This window comes from Halichoeres trimaculatus, unplaced genomic scaffold, assembly GCF_033239565.1.
Source record: "Halichoeres trimaculatus isolate MK-OKI-2021-1 unplaced genomic scaffold, fHalTri1.1 fHalTri1_scaffold_11, whole genome shotgun sequence".
In the NCBI taxonomy this organism is placed as follows: Eukaryota; Metazoa; Chordata; class Actinopteri; order Labriformes; family Labridae; genus Halichoeres; species Halichoeres trimaculatus.
In genome coordinates, this window is record NW_027437189.1 from 30,244,014 (window position 1) to 30,261,909 (window position 17,896).

The following is a 17,896-nucleotide window of genomic DNA, read 5'->3' on the forward strand; positions in this document are numbered from 1 at the left end:
GGGGCAAAAGGCTTGATCTTTCCTTCCACATCAGCAGACTTTTTGAAGAAATTCAAGCATCTTTTGTGTTTTATGTCTATGTCGTAAGACCTCCGAGGCGCTCAAAATGAATGGAGATCTGAGGTTCCGTCTCCACATTCTTTTTTCGCCACATTTTTTTGTTCAAAATAACTTTTTTTTTTTTACCGGATATGACGCGACAAGGTAATTTATTTCTTTATATTTACTATTATAGCATCTCACCAAATCTTGTCTTTCATTATAGTGATAGTGACAGAAGACTCAAACATAACAGTTTCATGAAATCTAAAGCTTGCTGGTGTTGTCTGTTTTGTGTGAATATAAACCTGCTAACATGCTGTATTTACCTGGAAGCTGAAGATCTGAGCTGACAGTCCCAGTCCTCCTCCTCTCACTTTGACTGAGGCCTGACCGCTCCTCTCTCCTCCACTGCTTGTAGTCTCACACACGATTCTGTAAAACAGACATATATGATAGGTAAACTCTTTAAAGGGGCAGAAAATGTTTCTGAAAGCAGAAGTTTGACTCACCTGGAGGAGACTTCGTATCTGCTGTGGATGACGCTGCAGGGAACCCCAGCGACTGTCACTGAGTTCTGGATGTCTTCAGCTCTCTGCCCGAGGTTGGAGCCAGAAATCGTCACCACTGTGCCCCCCTCTACGGGACCAGATACAGGGTCCAACTGGAAGACAAAAGACAAAATGACACCCTAACCCTTTCAATCTAAAGGTAAGCTGGATAAAAATATCCATGCATTTATTTCCAGCAGGCCAGACGACGGTACAGGCGTCTATATGTCTTTAAGAAAAATCAATCAGGCAGCTGAAGCTCATGTTCCTACAACACTCAGACGTACATTTCAGCAGTCTTTAAATCACAGCACTGGATTCCTGTCTGCTCCACTGATTTTAAAATCCTATTACTCATCTATGAAGCTTTAAATGGTCTCAGGCCTGCGTCTGATATCTGATTTACTTTTACACTATGAACCTCCCAGACCACCCAGGTCATCTGAGATGGGTTTGCTCTGGATCTGATCCAAGCAGAGTGAGGCAGCCCTTGGATTCTAGGGATCTTATTTGAGTACAGAAAAAGCCTGCGAAATATTTAATCTGGACTTTAAAACTGTTAGAATAAATTGTGATCCTGCAGGTTCCTCCTTGAGGTAATTTGTGAATCATAAAAACATCAAGAAGCTGCCTGTACTGGAGTTCTCTATAAATAAACTTGTATAGCCCGCAGTCACACTGAAATGACACTTTACGTTACATCTTACATCGTGTTTTCTGACGGTTATATTGTCCAGCACAAAAGGCCAGACACAGAAAATAAAACAATTGGAGGCTTGATTCTTCCTGGCATTTCTGTAAAGTCTCCTGCTTTTTTTTCAGAGTGGAAGAAAAAAACGGAGAAAGTGTTGGAAGATGCTGAAAGATTCTTACAAAGTGGATGACTGGAGCAGGACAGGTGTGCTGAATCGTGTCCCTGCAGGATTCCTTGTAAACACAGTGAGAGCCGGCCGCACCGCCACACCACACACAGCCGTACTTTGGGTCGGCAGTGCGACACCGGCTGCAGTCTGAACGACCCACCGAGCAGTTAAACAGAGTCACTGAAATGAAGGAGAGTGAGGGAAAGTCAGCGAATCTGACCTCAAACAAACATCCACTCAGATAAAACCAGACTAAAGTCCTCACCGTAGAGATCCTCAGGACTGTCGATGAGGAAGTAGTTCTTTCTCCTCACGTTGATCATGGCTGGATATTCCTCCATTAAAGCAGAATAAGCATACTGAAAACACAATGAGAGCAGATAAACAGCATCAGCACCACTTCTCACAGACTTTATAAGAAGATGTTTTGCACCCTCACATCCTCAGCAGATTAAACTAAGCTAAATTATCTGATTTGGAAAGCTAATGAAGAACAAAGGCCCTTAAACACATAAGAGAATAATGAAAAGTGTCCAGTTATGGATTTTCTCAAATTGAGCATGCCTCTTTTTTATCACCGTTGGTTATGGCTCGTCTTTTTATTGATTTTCTCTGTCTCGGAGCCGTTATGAACGATGCCGGATGTGATGAAGAAATGTTTGGAGGATGTTTTTCTTTGTGTTGCTCTGACTTACAGATCTTATCTTTTTAATGATCAGTACGTCCTCTGCTCTGTTGTTTGTATCTCTGCATAAAACTTTCTAATGTTGTTATGAAAAAGGCAATAAACAGAGAATTTTATTTCACTGGCTCATTTCACATAAATTGGAAGAGCTCCCTCGCTTCGATGAGGCAAACACTGAAATAATAAAGGCATAAAATTCTGCAGAGCTGTGGCTGAACGATATAGAGATATCCACTTAAGATTGATTTTTTTTTTTATTAGAATGACGCTTAAAGCTGCAGGGGCTGAAAAGGATGACGTGAAATTATCTGTAACTAAACTTAAATACACGCAAAATCAATTTAACTGAAGTAATATTATACAGAAGTTGTGTTTCTGCTGTCAGTTTCTGTTGCTGTCTGGGTCTTTCTTTCTGGTTAGTTATACATTTTTCTGGTCAGTTATAAGTTTAAGCAAATATACAGTATTTTAAATGTTTTAAAGGTCCCATATTATGCAAAAATCACTTTATTAAGTCTTTTAGTGAAATTTGTGGGTCTTTGGCTTTCTTCCCAGCCCACAAAATGTGATATTTAATGACAAAACCTGTACTTAGTAGTGCTTGTGAATGTAAAATCCTGACCTAAAATGAGCTGTTGGGATTTTGCCGATGTCAGCGATTCACTTTTTTGACCAATCAGGAGCAAGTCTGACCTGATAGGTCCACTGGAGCAGATACCCCCAAACCCCCTCTCAGCCCACTACCGTCCCCACTGCTGGAGGGAAATCTCTCCAGCAGTTGGGAGGAAAATGCCAAAGTTGAAGAGCCATCACTGCTCTGTTTTTGGCTGTAAACAGCCACATAGTTCCATGCTCGAGCTTCCCATATCAAAAGAAGACAAGACTAAGTGGCTAGAGTTTATTTATCAAAGAAATGTGCCAGCTACGCTGAGTAAAACTGTGCATGTGTGTGCTAGTCACTTCACGGCCGACTGCTTTTCCAACTTTGGACAGTACAACAGAGGGCTAGCGAATAGACTGGTCCTGAATCCAGGCACATTACCAACCATCCACCAACAAACCTCAGTCCCTGGAAATGTGAGTATTTTAAATGCTGTGTGCTGTGGAGCAGATGTAAGAGCTTTCCCTTAGTGTCCCCCCTGTCTCTGTGTTAGCTTCAGGATGCTAACTTTAGCTGCAATTAGCGTTTTGGTTTAGCCTGTAATGTTACAGTTAAACGAGCTTCGCTGTTTTCTAAACATTGTGCACTCGGAGCTCGTGGCGCCACTCTCAGTGACGCTGAAGAGCGGGCGGTATCAGCGGTGGCTCATTTACATATGAAGGCCACGCCCACTAAATCAGACTGTTCTGAACAGAGGGGCTATGAGAGCCTGGAAACAATGCTGCTGTGCTTGATTTATTGGCTTTTTGGAGCCAAACATGTTACTATGATGAAGACATCAATGATCCATATTAAACTGCAGAAAAGGAGCATAACACGGGACCTTTAATGAGATATAAGGTTTGTTCTGTGTTTTTTCAAAAGCTTTAATTCCTGTTTTTCTTTTTTTTACTTTTTTCAACAACAGACAGATGGAGGAGAGCTCAAGCCTCTAACATAGACTGTTAAAATGATCTTTACACATTTATTTTCTGACCTTGTGCGGTCGGCAGGTGATCAAGAAGGTGGATGGTTCTGTGTCGTCCTGCTCCACTGAGGCATCCACCACCACGGACTCATTCTCCACATCTAGCACACACTCGTAGTCCAAACTCTCATCCTGAGTGAACACACAACAAATAAAGAGAGATCAAAATAAGGTGCTACGTTTACAGGAGGAGAACAGGGCTCAGAAGAAAAACCTACAGTCGTAGGAAGCAGCAAGCATTATATCCAAACCTCTGTTTACACTTTACATACTTTATTATACACAGTAAAAGTTTTGTGATAATTTTTAAATCACCATCCTGGATGTATTCACCAATATCACACTGGTTTATTCTACTTAAGTGAGAGGCTCTGACCCTCTGGACCAGGGTTCACCAACGTGGTGGCCGTGGGCACCTGGGTGCCTGCAAGGACCGCTTAAGGCGCCCTTACGGCATGTTCCAAAAAACAGCACTAGTCACAATGTTTCCTATCATCACCGTTGTGGTAATCATTAATAATATTGTGGAATAATTAACAGTGACATGTGAGTAGTCTCTTCACATCGAACAGTCATAATAAGCTATAAATGCAGTGCATGCCCAAGCCCTTCAATCACTGAAAATATTAATTTGTCAGTGTGCTCTATTATACAATACCTGAGTTCTACTGTTTTGGTCTTAAATTCCTGCCTTACCTTTCCTGTTTTGTTTGCAAAAAGATGGAAAGCTGACAGCTTGTTTTGCACATGTGCACTGCAATACCGAGTAGTATCTGTGCTAGAGGCTGTGTTCACTGTACATGAGCATTTTGAATGGCAGAAAAGCTGTCAGTGAAGCAGCTTATCTGCCAATCCGTATGTTCATAACTGGGTTCACTTCATAACTTCATTGCCACAGTAGCAAAGTCAAAATGAGTGAAATCAACTCAATTCAGTATTTCCATTCAGTGCCGTTTTCCTGGAGTTCTTTTGAGGAAAAGAAGAATATAATTTCAAGTGGTCGGCCTACTCCTGAATTGGTCCTCACAAAAACAGCGAAGAATTTTGTCTGTCACTTTCAAGCTTGCACTTATGACAAACAAAAATGGCTAGCTGGCTGTCCACAGGTCAACAAATTGTTCTCTTGACCATGTCTCCTTTTTTCCACGGAACACGTAGGCTGTTTTCGAATTCGCATACTATACTAGCAGTGCCTACTGATTCGACCAAAATGCAGTATGTAGTATGCAGTATGCGAACAAATGTCAGAGTTGTAGTATGAGAAAAACACCCGGATGACGTACTGAATCGGGAAAAATCCACAGTATGCATCGGACCAGTCTGCTTCGCATACTGTTACCCACAATGCAACACGCCTGGTCCCATATCAGAAGTGAAAATGGCAGAGGGCGGAGCGACAACAACCGGAGTAGTAGAGGAATATAAATATGAGAGCCATTTCTTTTTTATCTTTAAATCCTCATCATCTCCACCACTGAAAGTTAATATAAAATGCTCTCTCTGGCAATATATTTGCAGATAAGTTACTCGTAGTTCGTTTATTTTCTACATTTTCAATAAAGTTTTTTTGGGAAAAAAAGTCAGCCATAGCCAACTTCCGTTTTCTTCGAACTGAAGACCAGCGTAGCATACTACAAAAATTAACCCAACTGAACAGTCATACTACATACTGCTTATGAAAGTTGTATGTAGTAGGCACTGCCTACTACATACTACTTTCATAAGCAGTATGTAGTAGGCGAATTCGAAAACAGCCACAGTCTGGACAATAACAGGTTATGGTAATTTAAACAACCTTCACACTGCCATGAGTAAGCTTGAGCACACATCTCCGCACATACTTTGTACACATTTTTGTTGTTAACATAGGCAAGTGTCAGAGTGTCTATTAAAATTGAGTTGATATAGTAGTTAAAACACTATGGAGCCCCGAGGGTGTCTCACTATAATACAGCAAGGTAACACTTTATTTATCCCATTCTCTCACTATACCATAGCGTGGAAGGAACACTTTGTTAATGTGTTTAAGGCGTTCCCTCGCCTTAGTAAAATATTCTGCAGCCTGACACCTCCGGGGCTCCATGAAAAACTTATTATATGATTTTATTGATAAATAAATAGCTAAAAACTGGGCGCTCGCTGTTGTTAACACAGCATGACCGCTGTAACAGGTCACCGCTAGCCTCTGCTTCACAAAGTATCATAACTACTACTACTACTACCATTATTGCTATTTAAAAGTGATCAGTGCAATTTTGTTCAGGAAGTTTGAATAAGACAAGTAGCCCTTCACATCACTTATTTCCCTTGAGTTAGCCCTCAGCCTCAAAAAGGTTGGTGAGCCCTGCTCTGGACGGCGACTTTACCTGGAACAGGTGAAGGTGCTGTCCAACCAGAGTGATTTTACTCTTCACATTGACGGGGAGCAGAGAGGAGTCCTGGATGTTCTCCACACACGGACACTCCTGATGGAACATTAGGAGAACTGATTCAACTTAAAGGCTAAAGAAAAGGAAGAAGAACTTTAAAAACTTACTTCTAAAAAGTTAATGATCACATAATTCAAGATACAGCATTTGTTCTGCACTGTTATTATGTAAACATCAGTGTGCCGGTAGATTTGTAACCTCTGACCCAACTGAAGCTGAGTTCCTCACAGCAGAAACTGAAATCTAAGCAAGTGTTTGTCTTATTTTTGTAAAAAGAAAAAAAAAGACTTATCAGGCTCAATATGAGCATAAAAGCCATAAAAGTGATCAAACTTAGTGACCAATCTTTCATGAAATAGACTCAATTCATCCCTAAATGAACCACAGATGTGAGATTTTTTCTCACTCTTCTAGTCCAGATAAAAACAGTCAGAAGCTGGAGACTCTGACAACATGAAGAACTGAAATTGTAAAAAAAAGGATGTTCATGGAAAAAAAAAGAAGAAAACATGCAATGGGGCATCATGGTATGATCAGTGGGAGTAACCTTCTTCTGGATGGTTTGCTCTGTATTAAAGGGAACTTTGTAATCTGGAACCAGCGCTGGATGAAGTGAGCTGTGGTGTTGAGGAGAGGTTTCACTGATCAATGAGATCTGTCAGATTATTGCCTTAAATTCTTCAGTTATGTCCTTTGATCACATTGATTTTCTGTTGGTCAGCTGCCTTCTCCTGTTGACAGGAGAGCTAATAAAGATAAGTGCAGTGCTCAGTATTCCTGGACTCCATGATGCTATAAATCAATGACAGATTAAAGCTAAGATCCTACAGTAAATAACTCTGTATTTCTGTCAAAGCAGCTGAATGAAACCCTTTATTTTGGAGAAGAAAGAGGACATACTTTACCATCCCCTTTAGGGAAATTCAGATTTTAAACTATGACTGATGCTATATTTACACACACACACACACACACACACACACACACACACACACACACACACACACACACACACACACACACACACACACATGCACAAACAGCACTTTGCACAGAAACATGCAGAGATGGAGAGCACCCTCAGTGTGCACCTGAGCAGTTGGGGGTTCTATGCCTTGCTCAAGGGAACATCAACAGTGCTCAGGAATTTATGCTGATACCTCTCCAGCTATCAGCCCAATCTTGGTCCACAGCAGGGCTTGAACCACTGACCCTTTGATTGCCAAGCCAGGTCCCTGTAGACTGAGCAGTGGCAGCAGCTCTGACTTTGATTTAGGTTGAAAGTGAAGTATAAAAATGGAAATCATTCATATATGTTTAAAATGTTGCCACAGTGAGGCAGAGGTGCTGGTACGCAGATCATGTTTATGGTTTAAAGGAATCGCCCAACTTTTTAACAAACTACAACCTCCAGTGTTGAAAAATGATGCTATTGGAGAAAAACTGCAGAACCTTGAGTGTCCACTTGAGGCAACTTCAAAATGCTACAGAATGCCATTAAATAGTAAGATTAAATCACCCGTTTTATGGCAGAAAATAACATGTTTACAGTTTACAATTACACAAAAAGGTCTGGGCCCGTATTCACAAAGCTTCTCAGAGAGCTCCCTACTTAGCCTAAAAATTCCTAGAAAGGATTCTTATCTTAAGAGTAATTCAGGAAGCTTCTAAGAGCAACTCTGGGCAAGGAGGAGACAGAAACTTTTATCTTAGTGAGGAGATGTGGTTGACCCCGTTGCTAGGTATGGTGCAGTGTTCTGAAAGCTGTGACTGGCTGGGATGAAAAGAGGAAAAGATGAGGAGAGAAAATGCTCCGTGCTCCTAATAATGAATGGACAGTAAAACCTAGGGACATAACTCAGACTTTATTAAGAAATGTGCCATTGTGACATTAATTTTATATCATGATAATGAAACTCAGCTAAATTAAATCAACAGTGACTCATCTTCAAAATGTTTGAACGTACCTCATACACACACCAATTATTGATCCATTTACTGTCCATGCTGCTCATGTTAAAACTCAATGTGTTTGGTTTTACACAGACTCAGCTGTCAGCACTTCCTGTGATTGCTGAATTGCTCCTTATAAAAAGCGATTTGATCTGGCAGAACGACCAAAACAACGTACGACATGAACACAAAAAAGAAGACAGAGGAGCCTGCTGTTGGCTTAGCTTATGGAGGAGAATAAAAGAGTACTGAGAGGGAACTTGCATCCTGGGATCACAGCACAATGGAAGAGGCAGACTTGGGGGCACATCGCCCAACAAATCAATGCGTCGCTCCCGCTCCTCGCACACACATTGCGCGTGAGTGTGAGAAGCGCTGGTACATGCTGTGATCCCAAGTGAGAGCGGAGATTACAGCAGAAAGTGAAGTTGTCCTCAAACAGTTTTGTGGCTCTGACGTCAATCTTAGAATGACGTCACTGAGAGCTACTTTTAGCCTTAGGATGCTTTGTGAATACCGGCCCCGGACTCTTTGGCTCCTTTAAAATGTTTATTTTTTCAGATGCTGGGAGTTGGGGCTTTGATGGTGGCATGGCCATGGCCTTAACTTCACCACTGAGCAGGTTTTCAAGATGAAGGCCATGCCCACACTTAGCTGGGTATCCGGGAAACCGGGTATATTTTTATACTTTAAGGCCTGCCATCACTAAAAACCGTGTTTTCTTAAAACTACAGCCAAAGTGAAGTTTGGAGGCCTTCAACAAAGAAAAAAATGTGGAAAACATTTGCTTTTTGCACTGTTTGATATACGATTGAGCCACTATTTTTGTTCATAGTATAAAACATCCTCACTCTAGAAACCAGGATGCTAAGCTACACTAAACTTTTTTGTAATTGTAACTTCTCAGAAATAGATGGCCCTTCACATCTGACTCCCTCCTAAAAGTGTCAAAAGCCACTGTGGTATCTGTCAGATGTTTGTGTTTTAAACTTTGAAAGCCACTTTTTGAAGGCTGTTTAGAGTTGGATCTCCAAAAGCTGCTTTTGTACTTACCCGAAAATAAGAGGCATACGAAGAATCTGATTGGTAGTTTTCAGAATCAGAGTTGGGTTCAATAACTGTTTCAGGTAACTGTGTGTGGTTGAGCAGCTTTTCACTGTCACTTGGCGGTCCTGTTACAGAGTCCAGATCAGTCCACTCATCCTGTTTCTCTCCTTCATCCAACCCCAGAGGTGTGACCTTCTCTTCAGTGCTGTCCAAAACAGCATCAGTGACAGAGGCGTTGATTAATAAAGAGACTTCACCAGAGGTGGTTGAGCTTATATTGGAAGAGGGGCTTAAAACTTCACCAGAGGGCTCTGTCTGCCCACTGGTGCTGCTGGGTAATGTAGTTTGCAGAGTGCTTTCTGTGATATTCCAGGTTTTAATCTCATCTTCCTCCAAAAGAGCAAGCGTAGTGCCACCGTTTCCCTCCGTCGTTGCCTCGGAGTCAGAGTCAGACACGTTTGATTGGATGGCGGTGTCCTGGGTGAGGATCTGGACAAAGGGGGACGTGGTGGCGAATGTGAGAGCTGAGGTGGGGTCAGCGTAAGGGGTGGTAGGTGGCATCACTGTGGGGGTAGTTGTAGGGACAGCAGCTGCTGTGGGGGTCGGTGTCTCGCTGGGTGGCGGCTGTGTTGTTGCTGCTGTTGTTGTTGTAGCTGTAGTTGTTGTAGCTGGAACCGTTGGGGGTAAGGTTTTCTGTTTTGTGGTGGGTGTTGGTGGCGGGATGGTGGATGTTGGTGGTTTGAACTTGAAGATGGAATTGAGCAAGCATGGATGGAGGAAGACAAAGAAAAAGCAGGGGGAGGGGAGAAATAATTAGGATAAAAGAAAAAGGGTGTGCAAACATTAGGGAGCAAATCATAAAAAACAATGATGGTAATAAACTGAACTAAAAGAGACGCAGACATGGCAACGACAAAATCACAGTGCATGCATGGACTGATATTTTTAGCAGCTGCAGTGTGAGGAATTCCCAACATAACATATCTATTCCTTTATTTATATTTCACTCAGTGCTTTATCTTTCTGTAAATAATAGTTCCAAGTTCAATATATAGACACTGCTAAAGCTAATGCATTCAAATGCAGCGGGAGAGCAATAAATTCTCCCTCCATGAAGGATGTAATGTGATAAATGTCTTTCGATTCTCCATCATGGTTAGTGCGGAGCCTGTCGTTTATGTTGCTGTAGTGTTTACAGGGAGAGGTCTAAACCTTTTAGTGTGTAACAGCAGAAGAAATGTATACTATGGTGTAATAATGCTTTTGACTGATTATCATGACTTTCAGCAGAGCTTTAAAATCAAACCTCTCTAGACATGGCGTTGACTCACATTTTGGTTGTAGATGGTGACTCCATGGCTGCAGGTGGGTTTGTGCGTGCACACATGCTGATGGATGCACCAGTTACACCCCCAGCGACTGCTCACACATCCTTGGCATCTGTTAGAGCACACAACAAACAAAAACACAACACAGAAATCAGATTTATATAACACTTAAATAATAAATAAGTGCTGAAGCTCCACTTTCCCCCCAATTTCCAACGAATGGAAATCATCTCAGAAGCGATTTTTTAAAGTCCCTGTGAGGACTATTTGCTCGGTGTTGGCTCGGTGTTGACACCAATGGCCAAAAAACTGTAGTTTTTTTTCCGAGACACTGGCTGTTTTTCAAACCGCCTACTGCCTACTGCTTTTGCTTGTAGTATGGCTGTTCTGTTTATTTTGGAGTATACTACTCTTGTTTCCTGTTGCCGCATATGGCGCTATAGGTGATGGGTTTTATTTTGCCAAAATTTGGGTAGAGCTTGGAATTTTAGTTATAATGTTGATTTATATCATTTACCAAAAATAAATCTGGTGGGGATTTTTATTTTTACAGCTGGTGGAAAAACAGCTTCTATCAAATCCATGTATGGTTTAAAAAAGGTGAATTAGCGGTTTACATGGGCTTTAATGAATATGTAGAAGTAAAAATCTCTTTTTTAACTGGAAGTAACAAGATTTACTTATTTTTCTTTCAAATCACTTCACTTCTATCGCTGGGACTGTCTAATGCAGGGGTAGGTAACCTTTTCCACGTCTCGAGACACTTTCAAATACACTCAAACCCAAAGAGCCTATTCTTACATCTTTCTTAAAATCATCATCAACAGTCGAAAGGGAAGTCTCCTCCATCAGAAATTGTATAACTTCCATCTGTTGCCTGTTTTTTTAACAGCACAGAAAGTTTTAAATGTGTTGTTCTGTTCCTCATACTTCGCCAACACTGTTTTCGTGTTTGGTCTCAAAAAGAAGCTGCGCACTTGATGTCCAAACATACCACACTTTCATAGCAAATCTCCCTATGTTGGAAAGAATGACTGGTTGGATGCGATGCGAGCTAACACACTGACTTCCCAAGACATTTGCAGTGACGCACTCGCAAGACACGTTCGCGGACTTGTTACTTAATGATTTCAATTATTATTTAACGTTATTTGTTAATTTTTTATGCAAGAAAACATAGCGTCCTCAATTTCTTGTAAAGTGTTACATAGAATAGAAGAGAAATGTTTATTATTTATTTATTTATCTATCTATTTTGTTCTCATTGTAATTATTGTAATTATGTGCCAACATAAATAGCCTCACGTGCCAGCTATGGCACCCATGCCCTAGGTTGCCTACCCCTGGTCTAACGTTAGTGTTGTTGTATTGTAGTTATAATGCCAGCTCATTCCAGTAGATGGCGGTAATTCACCGAAACCTGCCACCTGCATAGAAAAACAGCGTTAGCCCCAGGAAACAGTATACTAGGTAGACTGGTCCATTGCATATTGAGAAATTTTCCTGGATCAATAGGATATCCAGGGATTTTCGGAACCCTGTAGATTTTGCAAGTTTTTTGCATAATGAATACTACTCACAAAATTTCGGCCAAAATAGTAAGCACTACCAGTGTATTGGTGATTTGGAAAACGGCCACTGATTTTAGGTGAGCGCCATCATCCGCAGTCATGAAGTTGTGACTCTTACCAAGATATGCATTTGTTTTGGATGCAAATGAGTGGGGCTGAATAACCTTTTAACTCTAGTTTTCTTTGTTAGAGACAACTTTTTGTGAAAGAAAAATCAAATCATGAAGTCAAAAGAGCCAGCAGCTCCTCCACTCCGTCTTCACCATTTTGAACATATTTTTCATGAATTTGACCAACAATGCCTCAAGTATGCAAAATATTACACCAGTCTCAGTCAGCCAACCTAAAAGCACCTTGGCCTTGTTTCAGGGGCTGCCTCCACTGTCTGCTACGTTTAATTATTTAGATTTGATAAGAGTAACATGTGTTGTGTCTACTTACGGCCTGCGTCCAGACAGCTGCTGGACTAAGCTGCAGTTGTAGAAGGTGAATTCTGTCTCAGCTACGGTAACGTTTGTGAATCGCAGGGACAGGGTCACCATAACAAACTCTGCATCAGAAAAACAAACACACACAAAAAAAACAGATCAGCTTCAAATTATAACTTAAGGTCAATCAAACTAGCTTTTTTAGTTCTGTTTATGCACACTCAATATATCTAGTTTAAATAAAAAACTTATGAGATGCAGATTGTTGAGTACCATCTCCTTGTCTAATGGGAGGCAGGCTGTCGGCACCAGGGGTTGAACAAATCACACCGGTGTGAGTGAGAGCTGCAGGCGTTTCAGTGTCCTGGAAGAAACATGAGTAGGCTTCACCTTTACCCAGGCTGGGCAGGCCATCCACTGACACCGTGATCTGAGAGGAAAGAGCGTGGGTCAGGGCAGGGAATAGACAAAAAATGGTTTTGAGAAAGAATTAAGCAGAAAGTAATTGTGCTTTTGTTGCACCAACTGTGACGTTTCAAGCCTTGAAAGACATCTAAAGAACTTCAACAGCACTGTGCAAGATTTATGAAGTCTACAAAGACAAACAGCATGGCACATTGTGTCTTATTATTGTGCATTCCTCCCATCTGTTCCCCTTTCTTTCCCCTGCATTACATCAGTTCTCTCCCCCCGGCTGATGTTGTAGAGGCTGAGGTGCTGGATGCCGAGGCACTGCTGCGTCTGGTTGAAGCTCCACAGCCACTGACCCTGCTCAGACCCTCGCTGGCACTCCCAGCGCTGACCACACCTGAAATACCACAGAGGAGTGAGAGAAACAAGAGGACAAACATCCACAGCAGCCACACCTTTTCTGCGCCTTCTTTCTTTATTTACAACACACGCACGCTGACTCACCGTCCCTCCAGGACACACCAGCCGCAGTACGGGTCTTTGGCAGACAGACAGGACTGACAGTCCATGTGATCTCCACATTCTGCCACAGGACGCTTCTCCACCTGGAGAAGAAGACCATAAATTATTTGTGGTGAATACAGAGAATATCAGGACAGATGATCCAACATGTCTGCAAAGGAAAGACAACAAGATACAAGAACTCTCTACTATTAAAACAAAGGATGTGGTGAAAGCTTTGTACATAAGAGTAAGACGTCACTGGTTCACTTAAACAACTCCAGCATGCTAGGCTGAGTTCACACCATTAAAGGTTTCTTTGGTCCAGTGTTTAACTCCACTGGAGACCTCAGGTTCACATTTACACAGAGTCCCGAGACGAGCCTTTGAGCGTACAGACGAGCAGCTTCACCGATCCATTTATCAACATCTCTGGCTGCCCACACAGACACTCTACAGGGAGTGTGCCAACACAATGGAGGCCACTTTCTCCGATCAATACCATTGTTGTGTCTGACCCTACACCTCCTGCTGACTGTTGTACTCATCACAGTAGGCTCAGCGACCTTTGACCTCAGCAGCCAGCTGGCCTCTCTGTTTGCTCTTATGGTCTTTGAGTCTTATTCTTTTATCCCCTTTATCTGAGAGAGAGAGACACAGCTTGAGGAAGTATCAAAGCCTGAAACACTCTGACAAACGATAAATTGTCTGACAGTGAATGACAGGACGTGTTCGGTCTCGTGTTTGGAGACATCTGGGTGAGAGTCTGAAAGGACCGGCTCCAAAAAACGACTACGGCTGTTTGTGCATCTGCTGAGAGGTTCAAAGATCAAACGTATAAAAGCTGCGAAAGCTAATCTGCAAATAGTATCTGCTGTAGCGGATAATGTGCATGTTTTAACTCAAGAATCAGCAATGAGAATCATCCTTTGTCTTTGTGTTTGCTTGTTTTCATGACTTTTCTTAGGAGTGTTAATGAACACGTCAAAATCTGTACTTAGGCTTAGCTAAGCTTAAAGCTCACAATAAAAAATTGTAATACTTGGTCAAAGTATTGATATTTCTTTATTTATTCATGTATATTTCAAAGGGACAGTGCATAATTGGTGAACATTTCAGTGCAGCATCTATGTCAAAAAAAAGCCTAAGTTAATCCCTGTTTCCACCAATCAGCCCAGTTTAGATCAGTACAGTTTTGTACAGATTGGCACAGTTAGGCCTGGTCCTTTTTGTATTTTCACAGCCAACCATGTCCCCTCATGGTAGGCAGCGTATAAGCAGGATTTCGGGAGCCACATCAGTTAAATAAAAGCGTGTCGCCAAAGCAGCACGACACAGTGTACCATGCTAATAATTCCAAAAAAAGAGAAAAGAGCGACACAATAACAGCAATTTGCCTTATTTGTGATCAGCATGTGGCTCTTTGTTACATAGCCCAATGAAGTTTTGTTTCAGAGAAGACTGTGTGAAGATTCTTTCAACCAATCAACGGTCTGCAATGTTGACGCTCCACCTTCCGGATCAGATGGGTTTAGTTTGGCACCCCTACGGAAGGGTCCCAAAAAGTGGGATGACTCATCTCAGTTAGTTTGGGATCTTTCCCATGATTAGTCGGTGGAAACTCTGTAAAATTCGTGCCTTGCCAAGACGAACCGAACTGAACCACTGGGTGGTCAAGGCTAACTTTTATCTGAAGGCTCCTGCAGCTGATTTTTTTTTTTATCAATTAAAAGCTAAAAGCTGTCAGTTTCCTCAGACTGTCTAGCATGAGTCTGGATCTGTCTGAGATTTCTGCCTGGTAAAGGGAAGTTTTCCCTTGCTGTTGTAACTTGGCTACTTGGGCTAAGATGAGAAAAGACTGCTTATCTTGTCTTGATGTTGGGTTTATATCAATAAAATTTTATCACCATGGGTCTAGAACTGTTAAAATACTTTGGAAAGTGTCTTGAGATAACATTTGTTATGATTTGGCTCTATAGAAATAAAAATTGATTGATTAAACAGCAACAAAAAGTTTTTATTTCCGTAATTTGTGCTTCAAAAGGGGCATATTACGGTGCTAAAATGAGTTTTGAGTCTTGTCAAAATAATTGAATATTTTCAACTTGAACTGTTTGCAATATTTAATTTCTTATGACTAAAAGGAAAGGGTTGAAGATAGGCATCTGACATTTATTTGTTATGACATTTAATCCAGTTTTATGAAATCCTTCATAAGTCTAATAATTGTATAACTCCAAACTTTCCATAAGATTTGAAAGCTCCAAAATTTTTATTTTTTTCTCAATGAAATAATGGGAACAACCACCTACAAATCTAAAAACATCTTGTAGCGTGGCACAACTGTGTTGTGCCATGTTTTAAATGTAATACAATGACATCACAGCACACAATAAAATCAGAAATGGATGAAAACTGCAAAACACATGTTCAAGCCTGAGATTTCTGCTCCTGAAGACTAAATGCACTAGTTGTACGATTTTTTCTGTGTTTTAGATGAACTCAATAACAGTATGTTTGTTTTCAGAGGTTAGTCATGACTACTTTCAGCTCATTCACACATCTTCTCTACTTCTCTTAACTTACTGTTGATTTGGTCATGATGTAGATGTTTGCTCCGCTCTGGTCCAGTAAAAGGTCGCTGTTTATGGGCGAGTTTGGCTGGATGGTCATGTTTGTATAGACCTCGACACGACCGTCCTGGCCCAGATACACCTGAAGAAACACAGAAGAAAGAAAACATCAGATACATTATAAATCACTCACATGTCTAAAACCAATTGTCAAAGCAGTCTTTTCTAAGAGTCCCATTCTCAGCACAAAGGGATAGAAATAAGGAGCTGGGAAAAAGAAACTAGGAGAAGGAGTATCCTCAGCCTGAAACTCGGATGCAAATCACATTAGCCGTGTGCAGGATTGCAGCAGGAGTGGCCATGAATGTGATTATGAAACAGTCAAATCTAATATGAAGCGCAGGAAGACACCTCTGGCTTAAGTGATTCCCAGGCCTTCAAACTCTCATGTTACCTCCTGTTAATGAGATTAGCAGAGGTTTTCATGCCTCTCTGTGAGCCTCTCACTTGATCACTGTGGCAGAATGGAGAATCTGTTGTCCCATTAAGAGGATGCACTCAACACATTAACACATGGAGGGATGCTCTGCAATGCTTAGTGACTGTGTGCCATATTTATGCAGTCTGTCTCGTGTGTATGACTGATTATGCTGATGATGTGATGCTATATTGAAAACACTACATGTACTTCAGATACAACCTGGACCCCGGCTGAAGCAAACAGTTTCAGTTTGCGCTGTGACACTTTAAATTACTCCTCTCCAGAAAAAAAAGACTAAATCTACTCCCCTGTTCAACCACAGCTTCTCCTTTTTACACTTCAGTTTTGTTTTCACCAAACTGACATGAGTGAAGTATCTTGTAGCTGTAGCTTCATTTTTCACAGAGACACAGGAGTACTGTGGAGTGTAGAGGTGTAAAAAACAGTATTGATATGGCAACATATCGCGATGCTTTGGCCTGTGACATAATATCTATTTCAACTCTTTATATTGATATTTTTGTAAAAATTCATATTTCAGGTGACTTGGAAATACAATACATCCTCCACAACTCCATTTTGGAGAGCTACTCCGCTGTATGTTGGCAACAGACTGTATAAAAAATATAATCTCAAAGTATCTTCAAAATCTTTTAATCCTAAACAGGTTTTGATGCCGTCAACTTCAATGTTTTTTCCTTTATTCATGGGTAAATTAGTTTAAAATAATTTTAAGTTTAATTTTTACAGTTTGATAGACTAAAGAAATAATAATCATAGTCATGTTTTCTGCAATATTAGATTTTTTATGAGTAACTTTAGTTACACTAAGTGACATTTTTCAGTTTCACTAACTGACCAAGTCTTTCAACTAGGGATGCACAATATATCGGTATCAATATCGGTATTGGCCGATGATGGTCATTTTTTTAACATACCGGCATTGGCTGATGTGTAAAAGTGGGCTGATATTATCTCATTAGCTGCTGGCCATTTTCAGAGCATCTTGAATGATCTTTCAAGACCCAAATAATGTTGTTTTCTTTGACTATGTTATCACCAAAACTACCTAAGAAGGGTGGACTCTTCTTTTAAGTTTCTCTTCTTGATTTTGATCACGTTCATCTTGGGCGCTACATCCTTTGATCCTCTCCAAGGTCATCTTTTCTCACGATGGTGCCATTCTTTCTCTCTGAACTACCTTGACACATTACCTCAGATTGTTTTCTTTCTGTTTTTTCTTCTTTTTTTTTACCAATACTGATATCGGTAAATATTGGTTATCTGCCATAACAACAATATTAATATCGGATAGCGCTATCGGACAAAATTTTCATATTGGTGCCTCCCTACTTTCAACCAATAATTTCTTTGCAACATCAGTTTAATGTCACAGTAGTTTAAAGCC

General features: G+C 40.9%; 1 protein-coding gene across 2 annotated transcripts in view; it reads right to left on the reverse strand.

Moving 5' to 3' along the window:
• Window positions 1-17,896, reverse strand: part of plxnb1a (plexin b1a) — a 93,125-nt gene that overhangs the window by 17,191 nt on the left and 58,038 nt on the right. The window contains exons 6-18 of one of the 2 annotated variants that reach the window (XM_074681045.1): window positions 16,021-16,149; window positions 13,438-13,538; window positions 13,198-13,330; window positions 12,796-12,952; window positions 12,536-12,644; window positions 10,527-10,635; window positions 9,202-9,939; window positions 6,133-6,231; window positions 3,776-3,898; window positions 1,719-1,812; window positions 1,464-1,633; window positions 552-703; window positions 369-474 (exon numbers count right to left, since the gene is read on the reverse strand). In XM_074681045.1, the coding sequence (XP_074537146.1) occupies window positions 369-474; window positions 552-703; window positions 1,464-1,633; window positions 1,719-1,812; window positions 3,776-3,898; window positions 6,133-6,231; window positions 9,202-9,939; window positions 10,527-10,635; window positions 12,536-12,644; window positions 12,796-12,952; window positions 13,198-13,330; window positions 13,438-13,538; window positions 16,021-16,149 (2,220 nt within the window). The remainder of the gene's footprint in view (window positions 1-368; window positions 475-551; window positions 704-1,463; window positions 1,634-1,718; window positions 1,813-3,775; window positions 3,899-6,132; window positions 6,232-9,201; window positions 9,940-10,526; window positions 10,636-12,535; window positions 12,645-12,795; window positions 12,953-13,197; window positions 13,331-13,437; window positions 13,539-16,020; window positions 16,150-17,896) is intronic. The other variant, XM_074681046.1, reaches the window with a different exon arrangement.